Source organism: Bos taurus, chromosome 14 (assembly GCF_002263795.3).
Source record: "Bos taurus isolate L1 Dominette 01449 registration number 42190680 breed Hereford chromosome 14, ARS-UCD2.0, whole genome shotgun sequence".
Lineage (NCBI taxonomy): Eukaryota > Metazoa > Chordata > Mammalia > Artiodactyla > Bovidae > Bos > Bos taurus.
This window is the reverse complement of record NC_037341.1, coordinates 33,419,989-33,433,486: the sequence shown is the minus strand read 5'-3', so window position 1 is coordinate 33,433,486 and position 13,498 is coordinate 33,419,989. Positions and strand designations below refer to the sequence as shown.

The 13,498-nt window shown below is 41.2% G+C and overlaps 1 protein-coding gene across 8 annotated transcripts in view; it reads right to left on the bottom strand.

The window, feature by feature from the left end:
• SULF1 (sulfatase 1) overlaps positions 1 to 13,498 on the bottom strand; it is a 199,113-nt gene that overhangs the window by 43,157 nt on the left and 142,458 nt on the right. For all 8 annotated transcript variants that reach the window (XM_059874426.1, XM_025001836.2, XM_059874425.1 and 5 more), the window contains 5 exons: positions 9,471 to 9,621; positions 8,369 to 8,544; positions 6,596 to 6,724; positions 6,269 to 6,325; positions 5,371 to 5,500 (listed from right to left, as the gene is read on the bottom strand). In XM_059874426.1, the coding sequence (XP_059730409.1) occupies positions 5,371 to 5,500; positions 6,269 to 6,325; positions 6,596 to 6,724; positions 8,369 to 8,544; positions 9,471 to 9,621 (643 nt within the window). The remainder of the gene's footprint in view (positions 1 to 5,370; positions 5,501 to 6,268; positions 6,326 to 6,595; positions 6,725 to 8,368; positions 8,545 to 9,470; positions 9,622 to 13,498) is intronic.

The window sequence follows — 13,498 nt, the reverse complement described above, 5'->3', positions numbered from 1 at the left end:
TCTTCCAATTCTGTTCTAAGTTGTAATGACTTAGGCAGAAATTTAGTCCCTCTCATCGTGACATAGTGTTTTTCTCCCAGCTAGCATAGATTTCAAGCAAGAGTACTTAAATTAGTTTGTGTTCCTATGTTCTCAGTTTCCTTAAAAACAGGTCTGTGTAGTGGGAGACTTTAATACCCGACCATGGATAGACCTATGGATAGACCAACTAAACAGAAAATTAACAAGGAAACACAAACTTTAAATGATACAATAGACCAGTGGATAGACCAACTAAACAGAAAATTAACAAGGAAACACAAACTTTAAATGATACAATAGACCAGTGGATAGACCAACTAAACAGAAAATTAACAAGGAAACACAAACTTTAAATGATACAATAGACCAGTTAGACATAATTGATATATATAGGACATTTCACCCCAAAACAATGAATTTCACCTTTTTCTCAAGTGCACTTGGAACCTTCTCCAGGATAGATCACATCCTGGGCCATAAATCTAGCCTTGGTAAATTCAAAAAAACTGAAATCATTCCAAGCATCTTTTCTGACCACAATGCAGTAACATTAGATGTCAATTACAGGAGAAAAACTATTAAAAATTCCAACATATGGAGGCTGAACAACATGCTGCTGAATAACCAACAAATCACAGAAGAAATCAAAACAGAAACCAAAATATGCATAGAAACGAATGAAAATGAAAACACAACCCAAAACCTATGGGACGCTGTAAAAGCAGTGCTAAGGGGAAGGTTCATAGCAATACAGGCATACCTCAGGAAACAAGAAAAAAGTCAAATTAACCTAACTCTACACCTAAAGCAACTTGAAAAGGAAGAAATGAAGAACCCCAGGGTTAGTAGAAGGAAAGAAATCTTAAAAATTAGGACAGAAATAAATGCAAAAGAAACAAAAGAGACCATAGCAAAAATCAACAAAGCCAAAAGCTGGTTCTTTGAGATGATAAATAAAATTGACAAACCATTAGCCAGACTCATCAAGAAACAAAGGGAGAAAAATCAAATCAACAAAATTAGAAATGAAAATGGAGAGATCACAACAGACAACACAGAAATACAAAGGATCATAAGAGACTACTATCAGCAACTATATGCCAATAAAATGGACAACTTGGAAGAAATGGACAAATTCTTAGAAAAGTACAACTTTCCAAAACCGAACCAGGAAGAAATGGAAAATCTTAACAGACCCATCACAAGCACGGAAATTGAAACTGTAATCAGAAATCTTCCAGCAAACAAAAGCCCAGGACCAGATGGCTTCACAGCTGAATTCTACCAAAAATTTAGAGAAGAGCTAACACCTATCCTACTCAAACTCTTCCAGAAAATTGCAGAGGAAGGTAAACTTCCAAACTCATTCTATGAGGCCACCATCACCCTAATACCAAAACCTGACAAAGATGCCACAAAAAAAGAAAACTACAGGCCAACATCACTGATGAACATAGATGCAAAAATCCTTAACAAAATTCTAGCAATCCAAACCCAAAAACATATTAAAAAAAATCATATATCATGACCAAGTGGGCTTTATCCCAGGGATGCAAGGTTTCTTCAATGTCCGCAAATCAATCAACGTAATACACCACATTAACAAATTGAAAAATAAAAACCATATGATTCATCTCAATAGATGCAGAGAAAGGCTTTGACAAAATTCAACATCCATTTATGATAAAAACCCTCCAGAAATCAGGAATAGAGGGAACATACCTCAACATAATAAAAGCTATATATGACAAACCCACAGCAAACATTATACTCAATGGTGAAAAATTGAAAGCATTTCCCCTAAAGTCAGAAACAAGACAAGGGTGCCCACTCTCACCACTACTATTCAACATAGTTTTGGAAGTTGTGGCCACATCAATCAGAGCAGAAAAAGAAATAAAAGGAATCCAGATTGGAAAAGAAGTAAAACTCTCACTGTTTGCAGATGACATGATCCTATACATAGAAAATCCTAAAGATTCCACCAGAAAATTACTAGAGCTAATCAATGAATATGGTAAAGTTGCAGGATATAAAATCCACACACAGAAATCCCTTGCATTCCTATACACTAACAATGAGAAAACAGAAAGAGAATTAAGGAAACAATTCCATTCACCATTGCAACACAAAGAGTAAAATACTTAGGAATATATCTACCTAAAGAAACAAAAGACCTATATATAGAAAACTATAAAACATCAGTGAAAGAAATCAAAGAGGACACTAATAGATGGAGAAATATACTGTGTTCATGGATCGGAAGAATCAATATAGTGAAAATGAGTATGCTACCCAAAGCAATCTATAGGTTCAATGCAATCCCTATCAAGCCACCAATGGTATTTTTCACAGAACTAGAACAAATAATTTCACAGTTTGGATGGAAATATAAAAAACCTCAAATAGCCAAAACTTGAGAAAGAAGAATGGAACTGGAGGAATCAACCTGTCTGACTTCAGGCTCTACTACAAAGCCACAGTCATCAAGACAGTATGGTACTGGCACAAAGACAGAAATACAGATCAATGGAACAAAATAGAAAGCCCAGAGATAAATCCATGCACCTATGGACACCTTATCTTTGACAAAGAAGGCAAGAATACACAATGGGGAAAAGACAATTTCTTTAACAAGTGGTGCTGGGAAAGCTGGTCAACCACTTGTAAAAGAATGAAACTAGAACACTTCCTAACACCATACACAAAAATAAACTCAAAATGGAGTAAAGATCTAAACGTAAGATGAGAAACTATAAAACTTCTAGAGGAAAACATAGGCAAAACACTCTGACATAAATCACAGCAGGATCCTCTATGACCCACCTCCCAGAATATTGGAAATAAAAGCAAAAATAAACAAATGGGACCTAATTAAAATTAAAAGCTTTCACACAACAAAGCAAACTATACCGCTGCTACTGCTAAGTTACTTCAGTCGTGTCTGACTCTGTGCGACCCCGTAGACGGCAGCCCACCAGGCTCCCCCGTCCCTGGGATTCTCCAGGCAAGAACACTGGAGTGGGTTGCCATTGCCTTCTCCAATGCATGAAAGTGAAAAGTGAAAGTGAAGTCGCTCAGTCGTATCCGACTCTTAGCGACCCCATGGACTGCAGCCTACCAGGCTCCTCCATCCATGGGATTTTCCAGGCAAGAGTACTGGAGTGGGATACCATTGCCTTCTCTGAAGCAAACTATAAGCAAAGTGAAAAGACAGACTTCAGAATGGGAGAAAATAATAGCAAACGAAGCAACTGACAAATAATTAATCTCAAAAATATACAAGCAACTCCTGTGCAGCTCAATTCCAGAAAAATAAATGACCCAAATCAGAAAATGGGCCAAAGAACTAAACAGACATTTCTCCAAAGAAGACATACAGATGGCTAACAAACACATGAAAAGATGCTCAACATCACTCATTATCAAAGAAATGCAAATCAAAACCACAATGAGGTACCATTTCATGCCAGTCAGAATGGCTGCTATACAAAAGTCTACATGCAATAAATGCTGGAGAGGGTGTAGAGAAAAGGCAACCCTCTTACACTGTTGGTGGGAATGCAAACTAGTACAGCCACTATGGAGAACAGTGTGGAGATTCCTTAAAAAACTGGAAATAGAACTGCCATATGACCCAGCAATCCCACTGCTGGGCATACACACCAAGGAAATCAGAATTGAAAGAGACACGTGTACCCCAATGTTCATTGCAGCACTGTTTATAATAGCCAGGACATGGAAGCAACCTAGATGTCCATCAGCAGACCAATGGATAAGAAAGCTGTGGTACATATACACAATGGAATATTACTCAGCCATTAAAAAGAATACACTTGAATCAGTTCTAATGTGGTGGATGAAACTGGAGCCTGTTACACAGAGTGAAGTAAGCCAGAAAGAAAAACACCAATACAGTATACTAATGCATATATATGGAATTTAGAAAGATTGTAACAATAACCCTGTATGCAAGACAGCAAAAGAGAAACAGATGTATAGAACAGTCTTTTGGACTCTGTGGGAGAGGGCGAGGGTGGGATCGTTTGGGAGAATGGCACTGAAACATGTATATTATCATATGTGAAACGAATCACCAGTCCAGGTTTGATGCATGATACAGGGTCCTCGGGGCTGGTGCACTGGGATGACCCAGAGGGATGGGAGCGGGAGGGAGGTGTGAGGGGGGTTCAGGATAGGGAACACATGTACACCTGTGGCAGATTCATGTCAATGTATGGCAAAACCAATACAATATTGTAAAGTAATTAGCCTCCAATTAAAATAAATAAATTTGTATTTTAAAAAAAAGGAAAGAAAAAAAATACACAGAAATTGAAATAACATCCCCTCCCCAAAAAAACAAAACAAAACAGGTCTGTGTTAATTCACCGCACGGTAATTCTTTAGTTCTTATTGGTAACACTTGGTGTTCTGGGTAGCCCTGAGTTCTCTACTTAATATTCTATAAATGAAGAGGATTGAATCTAATGAAATATTTGATGTCAGTAACTTTGTGAGCACAGGTAGAAACAATAAACAAATAGAATATGGTTTTCCTTTTCATTCCTCAACCTTGGTCACAGACTCTGTCCTTCTCTCCGGGTTAGATGACATCTGATCCTACTCCAGGGTGTGGAAACCCAATCATGGCTCTTGGGGTGGTTTGCTGTCCAGAGGCTCAGTATCTGCCTCAGATCTTGATTAAGCTATCTCTTGACACGTCCTGATCACCTGTTAAGAGGGGTGGGGTTTTCTCCTTAGATGCAAACAGTCTCTGAACTTTCTAACACAGGACTATCCATTTCCTAAGTCTGATATCTTGAACTGATGTTGGCTAACTAGGTGGATATCTAGAAATTTCACTAGAAGCACCATCTTTTTTAAATGGAGAAAGCCCAAGCAGTGATGAGGAGACCCAGCTGGGACCAGTCAGACATTGCTCAGTCAGTGGAAAGGGGTTGCAGTGAGCACTCCATGACTGCTATGAAAAGCTTGCTGCTGCTGTTGCTAAGTCGCTTCAGTCGTGTCCAACTCTGTGCGACCCCATAGACGGCAGCCCACCAGGCTCCCCCGTCCCTGGGATTCTCCAGGCAAGAACACTGGAGTGGGTTGCCATTTCCTTCTCCAATGCAGGAAAGTGATAAGTGAAAGGGAAGTCGTTCAGTCGTGTCCGACTCTTCGCGACCCCAAGGACTGCAGCCCACCAAGCTCCTCCATCCATGGGATTTTCCAGGCAAGAGTGCTAGAGTGGGGTGCCAATATGTACATTATCTGACATGTTGCAAGTCTTTACATCAGAAATGGAGAAGCAAATGAGTGATGGTACAGAAATGCTGAGTCACTCACCTGCCCGGGCTGTTCACAGGCTGTCTGGTACCTGGCTTGCTGGCACAGTTCTTTGACCCTCTCATATTTAGGCAAGTGATTAGACTGTTGGATATTCTTGTTTGATTCCTCTTTCTTACGTAGAAATTTCCTTTGACAGAAAAAGAAAAGCTTATGTGAGAAGTGATCTGAAATGACCTTCACTGTGACGCCTGTCTTTTTTTTTCCTTCCCTGTCACATGACTCCACACTCTCCAAAAAGCAATAAATAGTTATCAAGTCTCTACCCACAGGAGCCCAACATTTTATGAGTCCTTTGGGAAAATTACAAGCTGGGAATTATGAAGATGAGAGATCAGGGAAGGAAAATCACTTCCTTCAAAATCTTCATTTCAAAACTCTGAGCATAAATGTTCAGCTTTATAGGCTCAAAGTTCATTTTTGTTAAAAAGCAATGATAGAAATGTTTTTCTCTTGCCTAGGGTAAGCATGGAGAAAAACAAAGACAATGGACATTACAAATAGAAAGGAGAAACCCAGAAATGACTCTGGAACAGTTATTAATACAAACTCATCTATTTGTCTATTCAAAACTAGGAAAGGCACATAAGGAAAAGAAGTGGAAGGGCATCAGGCAGAACCTGGAAGGGATAACTGAGAAAGTCAATTAACCGGTTCATTTAGGAACTGAGGTGGACACATGCTGTGGGAATCCACGGCCTCATAAAGACTGTGGTCCCATCTTTGCAATTCTGACTCAGCCATCATTACTCTGCTGGCCAGAGGAGGATGAGTCTTATGACTAGGTTTACGAAATCCACACGCTTAGTAAACCAAAATAAGGGGGAAAAACATTCCCAGCAGGGAGAGCTGCCCACAAAGACTCGTTCCCAGAAGCACCCCAGGAACCAATAATTACCCTCTTTCCACGAGGAATGTATCACGCCAAATTTTGACCTTCTTGTTTGTTCGAAACCTGGAAGCAAAGTAATAATATTTACTGTTGGCACTGGGACACTTTTCCAAATGGATCTGTGCTAACAGTTTATTTAAAGCAACACCCCTCGCTTCCCACAGACCAGGACAGCATCTCCATCATCACGCCATTCACAAACAACGGAGGAGGTGCTCAGCTCAAGGCGATCCCCGGGGGCGGAGGGTATTTTGCCTCCACTTCTGTTGGCTGCTGGCTGGCTCTGGGAGCTGGTGTGCTCGGGGCTGGCTAAGGGGAAGGAAACTGACGCACCTGTTACCTGGCTTTTCCTGGTCCAGAAGTTTGAGTACAGACTTGCCGTCTATGTCAGGAGGTGCGTCGAGCCCTGCGATGTCCAAGATGGTAGGGGCCAGGTCAATGTTTAGAACGATCTGTGGGACTCTGTAAAGGGACAAGATGGTTATGCCTGGGCCCCAGCACCAGTGGAGGGCCCCACCAGGACTGTTTTTCCCATCCCAGTACTCCCTGGCCTTCACTGCTTCGCAGCTTCTCATCTGGTTGCCCAGGAATGGTGGTTGATTCTGGGAGGTACCTGAGTGCTCAGCCACTGGGACCAAGAGAAAGACTGACTGTCACAGGGGTCAGGCTGGAGACAGGCTTGTCCCCCTGAGTTCTGGCCACACCTCAGACAAATTGTGGCCTGATGTTTGGCTTTTGTAGGCTATGTATTTTCTTCTGAAACCTGAGAGTCCATCACTCCTCTGTTGAACTAGGGCTTTGAAATCAATCTTCTGAAAAAGGACACAAGGTTTTTATACTTGAATTAAATGCATGCTGCCTAGCCTTTCAAACATAAAGCCTTCCGACTCTAGATCCAGTGCTTCCCCAGGAGTTTCCAGCGATCTGGAGACAATGCATGTGTGCACATGACTCCTTTGCATGTGTCACCCAGTCGTGTCCAACTCTTTGTAACCCTGTGGACTGTAGCTCACCAGGCTCCTCTGTCCATGGGATTTTTTTCAGGCAAGAATACTGGAGTGGGTTGCCATTTCCTCTTCCAGGGGATCTTCCTGAACCAGGGATCAAACCCCCGTTTCCTGTGTCTCCTGCATCGCAGGTGGATTCTTCACCTGCTGAGCCATCCGGGAAGCCAGGGAAAGACATAATAACATTCTCCAAAGCGGCCCTTCTTATTGCCATCACTTCCTCCCCAGCATGCACTGGAATGCAGCAGCAGACAAGCCACATAGATGAGACTCAGATTATCTGGCATCTGGGCCCCACTGCTGTCACATCCAGGATGGGGGAACTCTGAGAGGGGCGTGCGTACCCTGTCTGTGCAGCTTCTTCATTGTGAAATCAGGGGTCCAGACTGGATGCACTTGAAGGGTCATCCCAGGTTTTGAATTCTACTTGCACTCTTTTCTTTCACGCTTTCGGTAACTGATTCATGTAAAGGATCTCATTTTACACTACACATTATGATGTGCTGGCAGGGCATACAAAATCCATTTATGATGGGAATACTGACATGCAAAGGGATGCAGTGACTTAAGATGACAGAAATGGAATTTCAGTCCTTCAGGCTTCTTTTCTTAAAATTCATTTAAAGTTCATTTAAATAATTTTAATTAAATAAAATGTATCTAAAATTATTTAAACTTTAAAGTTCTTAACATTTAATTTCCTTTAAAAATTCTTCAGTAATAGTTTTTTTAAAAAAGCAACCAAGAGGATGGCACTGGTTATCATTTTAAAAAAAGATTCGAAGAAGGTAAGGATGACATACCTAAAATCACACTCTATGTCTTTGTTCACAGTCTCATGGATTCTGGTCGGTTTGAGAGAGCTAATCATTGATACAGTTATTTTTCCTTTCTCTTGAAAGAGTAGACATTAATTTAGCATGTGGCAGGACTGGGGGAGGGGTGGGGCAGGCGGGAGGCTTTGTCTTCTAAATTATGAACCTACACTCACCCTTTTTTGTTTGGACTAAAGGAAACCAGACCCTGAGATTGGTAATCGAATTATCTCAGACATACACGAGCTATGACAGTTGAATGTTGGAAACAGAGAAATACGTACATGGATCCTGGCTCTACACTTGGCCCACGAATAAAGAAAGGCACGCGGATATCAAAGTCATATGGCATGGATTTCCCCTTGACCAGTCCAAATTGCCCGATATGGTAACCGTGGTCGGCGGTATAGATGATGTAAGTGTTCTCCAGCTCACCCGTTTCCACAAGCATATTATATAGCTGAAACACAGCACAGACCTCAGTCAGAAACAACTGTGATGGCATAAGATGACAATAGCATCGCCATGATTCCCCTCAAATCCTTTTTCCATTATTTTTAGAAGGCAAGAGTTGCTTTACTAGGGCTGACAAACATGTACGTTTATACACATTTTTCAAGTTGCCTGCAATCCTGGAGGGAAAAAGTCCAGTAATACAGTTGATTCTTATATAACTTTTCTTAATCTGGCTTATTTTTGCCTATTTGAAAAAAAAAAACACACAAAACAACCTCTACCATCAAACTTTAAGGTTTTACTTTGAAAAATCCATTTTAAAGCAAATTTGACTATCATCCCTCATATTTAGTTATCAAAGATTAAAAACAGGCTACCTCTGAGCCTGATCCAGTCACATCCAGCCTTTAGGCATGTCTTGTTTGGTTTATGTTATCTGTAAAACTCAGGAAATTTAAAATACAATTTTTGTATTTCTGGCTTCTTTTAAAAGTCAGAAGACTTAATACTGTATCCATATTTTCACAAGACCAAAATTAGTTGAAGCTGAGTAGCTGTTCCTTGCGTTAGATGAGGGAGTTTAGATTTGAGTTCACCGTGATCCTCACCATGCCCTATCGCCTTATACTCTATCTACTTTAGCTATCTACACTATTTGCTTAACCCCTGAAGGTATTTGTGGTGATAACCCTTGATTTATGATCAAAGGTTTATGATTTTTGGTCAACTCCTTTTTGCTACTGGCTCCACAAGAACCAAGCCTAGAAAGAGAACAAGATGAGGGGGGATGATGAGTTCACAGAATACCCAGCCCCCACACTCTCGCAAAATGAAAAACAACAACTACTACAGAAGCAGGGTTGGCAAGAATGCATCTGCACAAGGGGAGCTGGACCAAAGCCCATCCCTGGGGCCGGTTCACGGGCTTACCCGTTCCACAGAATCATCCACTGACATCAAAGTTTGCAGCCGTTTGCGATGTAGAACGTTTGTGAACTCCATGTGGATGGGCAGCATGGGTCCCGTGTACTGCATAATCCAGTGTTTGTCCATATTGGGCGCATAGTTATAACTAGGAGTTCTGCAAATATCCAGAAACGAGTCTTACTATATATGCTTTTTAGTCATTTAGAGAAATAGTTCACGTTAAACGTTGTGAAATAACCATTTAGGAAAGACTTCAGACACAGCTAAAGAATTTTTCTCTCTGGTACATCTCTGTGTTTGTAAAGCGATTTCAAGTGTGCACCACCCCAGACCACACGAGTTCTCTGAAGGTGTATGGGTTCAAACTTATAAAACCAAGACTGGCAGTGAAAATCTAATTAGTGCAAGTTCATTTAGGTTCATTGAATAAAATGTGTAAAAATACCTCGAGATGATTGTGGTCATGTTACAAATTTACAGATAAAACTCAGTAATGTAGAAGGGAATGTTCTCATGGTGATGTTAACTCATAAAATTTTACTGCTAATTAGGCTATTAAATATAGTCACTAATGTGTTACGTGCAGTGATGAAGAATCATAATTTCAACACATTTTATCTCTAGAATTTACTAGGGTATTATATTGATTACTTACATATCTAGTCTCTGAATTTTTCTCATTCCTAACCTCACATATAGATATCATCAATTTATTGGATTTGCTGGAATTACAAGCAAGTCTACTACAATATACATGTTTATCAGTAAAGCTGTTCATTATAGACAAATCAATATAGGTACAGGCATAATTTTTGCTAACTATAGGGAAGTGAGTCCTATTGTTCTAAAACAGGTGGTTTGAGCCTATATTTAATCTATAGAGATCTAAGCAGTGCCCATACTTCCCTTTGGGGACCCATAAAGTACATTACCTTCTCTTTGAAGTCTTCCCCAACTCCCTGGATCATAAGACGCTGCCACTTCACACTCCCAAAGAACATATCTATGCTAGAATATATCTATGCTTTTCACACTGAGAATTGTTTTTCATTTGACCTCTCCATCAGACTATAACGTGTTTGAACTTTCTCCTTAGCTGATAAGCCTATGAAAGTCAGTCACTCAGTCATATCTGACTCTTTGAGACCCTATGGACTGTAGCCCACCAGACTCCTCTGTCCATGGAATTCTCCAGGCAAGAATACTGGAGTGGGTTGCCATTTCCTTTTCCAGGGGATCTTCCCGATTCAGGGATTGAACCCGGGTCTCCTGCATTGCAAACAGATTCTTTACTGTCTGAGCCACCAGGGAAGCCTATAAACATTGTTTAATAGTGAAAATTCAGTATTTACCACGGGTCAGGGACTGTGCTAAGTGTTTTGTTCACATCTACTCATTTAATTAGCTCAGCTCTTCTGGGAAATAGGTTTATCATTCCCATTTCACAGGTGAGAAAACTGAGGCTTAGCAAAGCTAACTTTCTCAAGTTAACAAAAGTAGCAGGGAATCGAACCAGGACTTGGTTCCAAAGCTCATTTGCTTTAACAAAATGAAGGGAAAGTAAAATGATGGGGGCTTCCTGCATCTGAAGCTGCTCTTTGTGTGAACCACAACTGTGCAAATAGCCAGTCTCTCAGAACAAGAGAGGCTGATAGAGGAATCTGATTACTGCTCTCTGTTCCGGGGAGAACCCTATCAGTGAAAGGCGGTGGATAATGACGACTGCAGGAGATCCTGTGACATTGTTTACATCATAAAACTAGAGAAACAGTCAATCACTGTGACCTGGTGAGTCCAGAAGCCTCGACCATGTTCTACCTGTCCCGTCATGGAGCAAATTTCCTATTGAGGAAACTTGGAGTTTCTGAGCTGCGTGACTGTACACAGAACATGAGGCTCTCTATATGCTACCTGTTACTATATATTTTCTTCCACCAGTGGATTTGCAGCGCTTCTCTTTTAGTAGTTGAAAATGCTGTTTTGGTACCATTGGCCTTCCTGTGTAGAAAGTTACCCTAATCATCTGTATGGATGCTGGCTGCTTAACGAATGCCAATACAACACTGAGCACAAGAGAAACTGTCCTTAAAAGTGTACAAGTTATGCTGAGAGGTGTCAGTCAACTTCCTTTTAAAGAGACATATTTGTAGGGTAGGTAAATGTAGCTCAATTTGCTCACCTGGAAATGGGGATAAGAGCATCTCATAAAAATCTGCTTTGAGGAACAACAAATCTGACTAGGGACTTCCCTGGTGGTCTAGTGGTTAAGATTCGGTGCTTCTGATGCAGTGGGCGTGGGTTCGATTCCTGATTGGGGAACTAAGATCCTACATGCTGCATAGTGCAGCAAAAAAAAACAATAAAAAAAAAACCAAAAAAACTCAGCCTCTCACCCTCTAAAATCTTTAAACCTGTCTGTCTATTTATCTATTATCTATCTATTTAAAGTGCCCAGAACAAAGTACCTGAGTTTCCTACATAAGCCAATAAACAAATGTATTCTATATAAGGATCTGGGTGGGAAAAAAAATCCGTGACATTAAATAAACAAATTTTCAGATATCACTTGCCATTCTTTATCAGAGAAACTGTCAGCACGAACTTTCCTCTGCTCACCAAGCAGACAACTCATGAACCGAATGGTCCCATTTTTGGTCTGAAAGGGTTCTTCGTATCTCCCATTGCACCACAGACCAAATGAGACCCTTGTATTTCAGAAGCCTGGGCAGTAGGAAAGGACTTAAGCCCGGGTTTCTTATTCTTAACGCAGCATGTAACCTTACAAACAAGATTAGAGGAAGAGACTGAAGAGGAGGAGGAGAGAAGGGGGAGCTTCTAAATCCCAGAGGAAAGAGATTTTCACCGTTGGGGGGAGTTTGAGGTCAGAGAAATAGAGCAAGCTGGTCACGAAAGGTCCTTCACCACTTACTGATACGTGCCCTGAAAAAGAATATGGCTATAAAAGATTACACGGGCTTTCTTCATAATACCTCACCAGCCTCCTCTTACTGCCTTTGATGTCGGTGTGCTTTAATTTAAAAATAAATCTAGTTGACTCTTTTTTTTTTTTAACCACAAAACCTCAAACACAAATAAAAATTACAATAGGGAACCGAGAAGCAGGCTCATAGTGGGTAAATCGTATCTTCCACCGGTTACCTTCCAGTGCTTGGCACGGCTCCATCCACCTCGCCCTGAGGAACAGGGAAGCTCGCAGCAAATTACAAGCCTCAAATTGGACTCCCGGATTTACAGAATGACATATGTTCAGTCTGGCTTTTATTAAAAGGGAGAGTTTGGGTCTATTGTCGAAGTTGTCCTTCCTCCATCCCATTTTTTTTTTTCTTTTCTCTTAATTTCTGAATATGGGAGATGACCACTCCCCCTCCAGCTCTGGGGACAAGATCCCAGGTGGAGTCTCAGCAGGAGGGGGAGGATAACCATTTGCCTTTTAGGGGAAGACAGGCTGCCACTGCTTCCCACAGAATAGCAGCTGTTCAAGGGGCCTGCAGGTGGAAGGTTGGGGGTTGCTGGAATTGACAGTTGTTGAAAACTGATCTTTTGCCAAAGACCTGTGGGTGCCTCCCGCTGGTGTCTGCCAAATTCCTGGAAGATGCATTCTTCTGTCCCTCTGCCCTGTGATAATGAAGGCTTGCTGCCCTAACTAAGAATCAACTTACAGTGATCAGACGGAGCTGGGAGCTGTTGGCTAAAAACGTGAGACACAGAGAAGCAGGTGACTGTTTTAGGGAATGGTGGAAAACCACATATCCAATTGTTCCAGAATATTCTGGAATCAGACCTGAATTCTCAGCCCAGGACTGTTGCTTACTAGTGTGTGATCTGGAGCAACTTTTTTCTTTTTCTTTAAGTCTGTGTTCCCACATATCTGTAATGGGAGCAAGAACTCCAAAGAGTTCTTGTGAGGCTTCACAGAGGCTTCAGAGGACAAAACCTGGGACCACTCATACTCATAGGAAGCTGGGAGAGAGCTTATCACATCACAGCTCACTGATGGCTGAGGCAGCCCC